Source organism: Haplochromis burtoni, unplaced genomic scaffold (genome assembly GCF_018398535.1).
Source record: "Haplochromis burtoni strain Fernald_Lab_line unplaced genomic scaffold, NCSU_Asbu1 Contig_1041, whole genome shotgun sequence".
Classification (NCBI taxonomy): Eukaryota; Metazoa; Chordata; class Actinopteri; order Cichliformes; family Cichlidae; genus Haplochromis; species Haplochromis burtoni.
In genome coordinates, this window is record NW_024583402.1 from 66,395 (window position 1) to 69,253 (window position 2,859).

The 2,859-nt window shown below is 41.9% G+C and overlaps 1 gene segment (V, D, J or C); it reads right to left on the reverse strand.

The window, feature by feature from the left end:
• Nucleotides 1-763: 763 nt before the first annotated feature.
• Nucleotides 764-2,428, reverse strand: LOC121813009. The segment is given in 2 exon segments: nt 764-2,085; nt 2,239-2,428. Coding segments are annotated over 2 exon segments (429 nt in total).
• Between the last annotated feature and the right edge of the window lie 431 nt (nt 2,429-2,859).

Genomic DNA, 2,859 nt, shown 5'->3' on the forward strand with positions numbered 1-2,859 from the left:
CCGGAATAAATCATGTCAGCTCTGTTTCACTGTCACTTTCCCCGTAAGTAAGAGTCACCATTAAGGTATCATCATCCTCCTTCACTATAAGATGCTCTGCCTTGTCAACAAGACAAAAGAGATGGTGGTTGATTTTTGGAGGATAAAAACTGAAAATAGACCCATCAGCATCATGTGTGAAGAAGCAGAAACAGTGGATAGCTGCAGGTACCTGGGTTTTCACCTGAATGACAGACTGGGCTGAAGGACTAACAGTGATGCTGTACAAGAGGAAGCTCAGGGCAGCAGCAGTGCCAGCGATACATCAGGATCAACAAACTTCACAAAGCTGGAAACATGATTGGTCTGAATTTGGATGTATTTAAGTAAGTGAGGGTCAGCGGTTACTGAACTGCTCTCCATCATGGACAACCCATCACACCTGATCCACTCAACCTTAGAGGCAGCAGAACTCCTCCCTCAGGCCGATTCAACCTCACTGACATAAAGAAGAAAATCAGGAAATGATTCCTACTCTCCTCTGTACAGAAACTCTTCTTTCTGTGACGGGAGAGCACACCTGTCAGGACATAAGACTCCACTCACATATTTGTGTATTATACCTTGCTGTACCTGTTTCTCAAGATTCAAGAAAGCCTTTATTTGTCACATGCAAGTCGCCCTGAAGCAAAATACTAATGTTTTAGAGTGAAAGAACATCCAGATAATTCAGTTTTAATTCAATCAGTGAGAAACTGAAGCTTATTTTAAAGAAACAGAAAACTTATTGTGTCTGAACGTTCCTGCAGTTGGTTTGTGGTTGATGTGGATTTGCTGCTCATGTGAATCCTCCCACAGTGTTTCATTAGCAGCTGTAACCACAGTGACTCTGATAAAACAGGAATTAGCAGAATCCATCTGATATGAAGCTGTGCTTTGAATACCACTTCCCTCCTCTTTGAAGAGTAGTCAGATATCTGTGTTCAGGTTTTTGTACAGCCTCTTCTACACTTTGTATCACTGTGTTTGTAGAGCACAGTAGTAGAGAGCTGTGTCTGCCAGGGTTAGGGCTGCTATGGTCAGATTAGTTGATGTTGGTGATGTTTCTGATTTATCGTTTATCAGGAATATATTGAGAACCACTGTAGTCTTTGGCTCCTTTCCAGAGTATAAACTGAGGAGGTTGAAGGTCAGAATCATGTCTGTACCAGTGAAGCTCTGGATGTGTATAACTGTCTCATAGCTACATGTGAGTGTGACAGATTCTCCTTCTGTTTTAGTGACTTCAGGTTGTTGAGGAGTGATTGAGTCTCCAGCTGTTAGTCCTGGAAAAAGAAAGAAGAAAAGTAGTGAAATGCAGTCTGTATATCTGCTTAATGCAGCAGCTTCAACTAAACTTTAATCCCTGTTCTTAAACTCACCTATAATGTGAGATAGAAGCAAAAAGAGGTGCAGCAACATGTCTTTGGAGTTATTAAAGCCAGACAGACAGCACATGAACAATGTTCTTCCACTGCAGCACAATGACCAACAAATAATGTCATTGGATGAGCTCAACTTCAGTGGGCGGGGCCAGTTTAATAGCTCAGCCAATCAAACAGTTTTGTGCTTCCACAGCAGCTCTGTCTCTGTCTCTGATCTTTACTGCTTCATTTCTCTGTTGTCTTTGTCATCAGTCCAATGACACAAGAATCAGAGGTTTAACAGTGTGTGGCTCCCTCTAGTGGATGTTGTGGAGTATTCTGTTGTCTTTGCTCCAAAGGTTTTTGTACAGAGTTTTGCTGTTTCCTGTCACTGTGGGCTGCAGAGCACAGTAGTACACAGCAGAGTCAGACAGCTGAAGCTTCTGGATCTTCAGAGGAACTGATCTGATGCTGGAATCCAGTGTGGATGAAAATCTCTCCTTGAACTCGTCTGCTGTGTTTCCATCATCCCCACTAACACGACTCAGGATGAATTTGGGGCTGTTGTTTCCATCCTGTTTGTACCAGAAGAGATAATTATTTGTTACACTGCTCTCATACTGACAGCCAAGTGTAACTGTGTCTCCTTCAGCAGCAATGACATCTCCTTGTTCCTGGATCACTTTGTCTTCTCCTTTACACTCTGAGGAAGAACAGAACATGCAGAGGAAGAGATGGATCAATAAACATGATTGAAGTTATTGAAAAGTTCCACAGTGTAAAATGATTAAATCTCCTCTTTCTGTCCTTGTTGTGAGTCGTGTGCAGAGGAAACATGTTGATGTTTGTATCTCACCAAAGAAAAGAGCAGCAAGAATAATCCACAGCCAATGTTCCATCTGTACAACAAGGTTTAAATCAACAGGAGAAACTAGCTGATGTTCAACATTCAGTCTGAGAATTGTTCTCTTCACAGCAGCACTTATTATTGACACAATGGTTGAACACAGTGCAGAAGGAGAGCCCCGCCTACTGGATGATGTCGCCCTCCAGTGGAGCATCTCTGTGGGTTTGCTCTGTTGGTGTTCCAGGATATTGTTAATATCAGAAGATCATTTATACTCATTGAAGCTTTTTTTCTGAGGTATTCATAAACTTGTTCACTTTGCCCCTTCATGTGGCAGCCCTGATATCACACCATCATCTTCACACAAGAAATATTCATATTAATTTCTCTCCACTACGATAATACAGTGGTTCCCAAACGTTTTTGCTGGGCCCCCTGTTTTACAAGAAAAATGTTTGCCCCCCCCTTCTCGCGCGCACACGCACAAACACATCCTCCAACCACACACGCCCATATTTTGCTCCATTGCGGTTTATTTCACACCTCAAACATTTAGTAAACAATTAAGCAAATACAAGTAATCTGCAATAAATTACAGGTAGTAATAAAAACTACTAACTCTTTTACGCT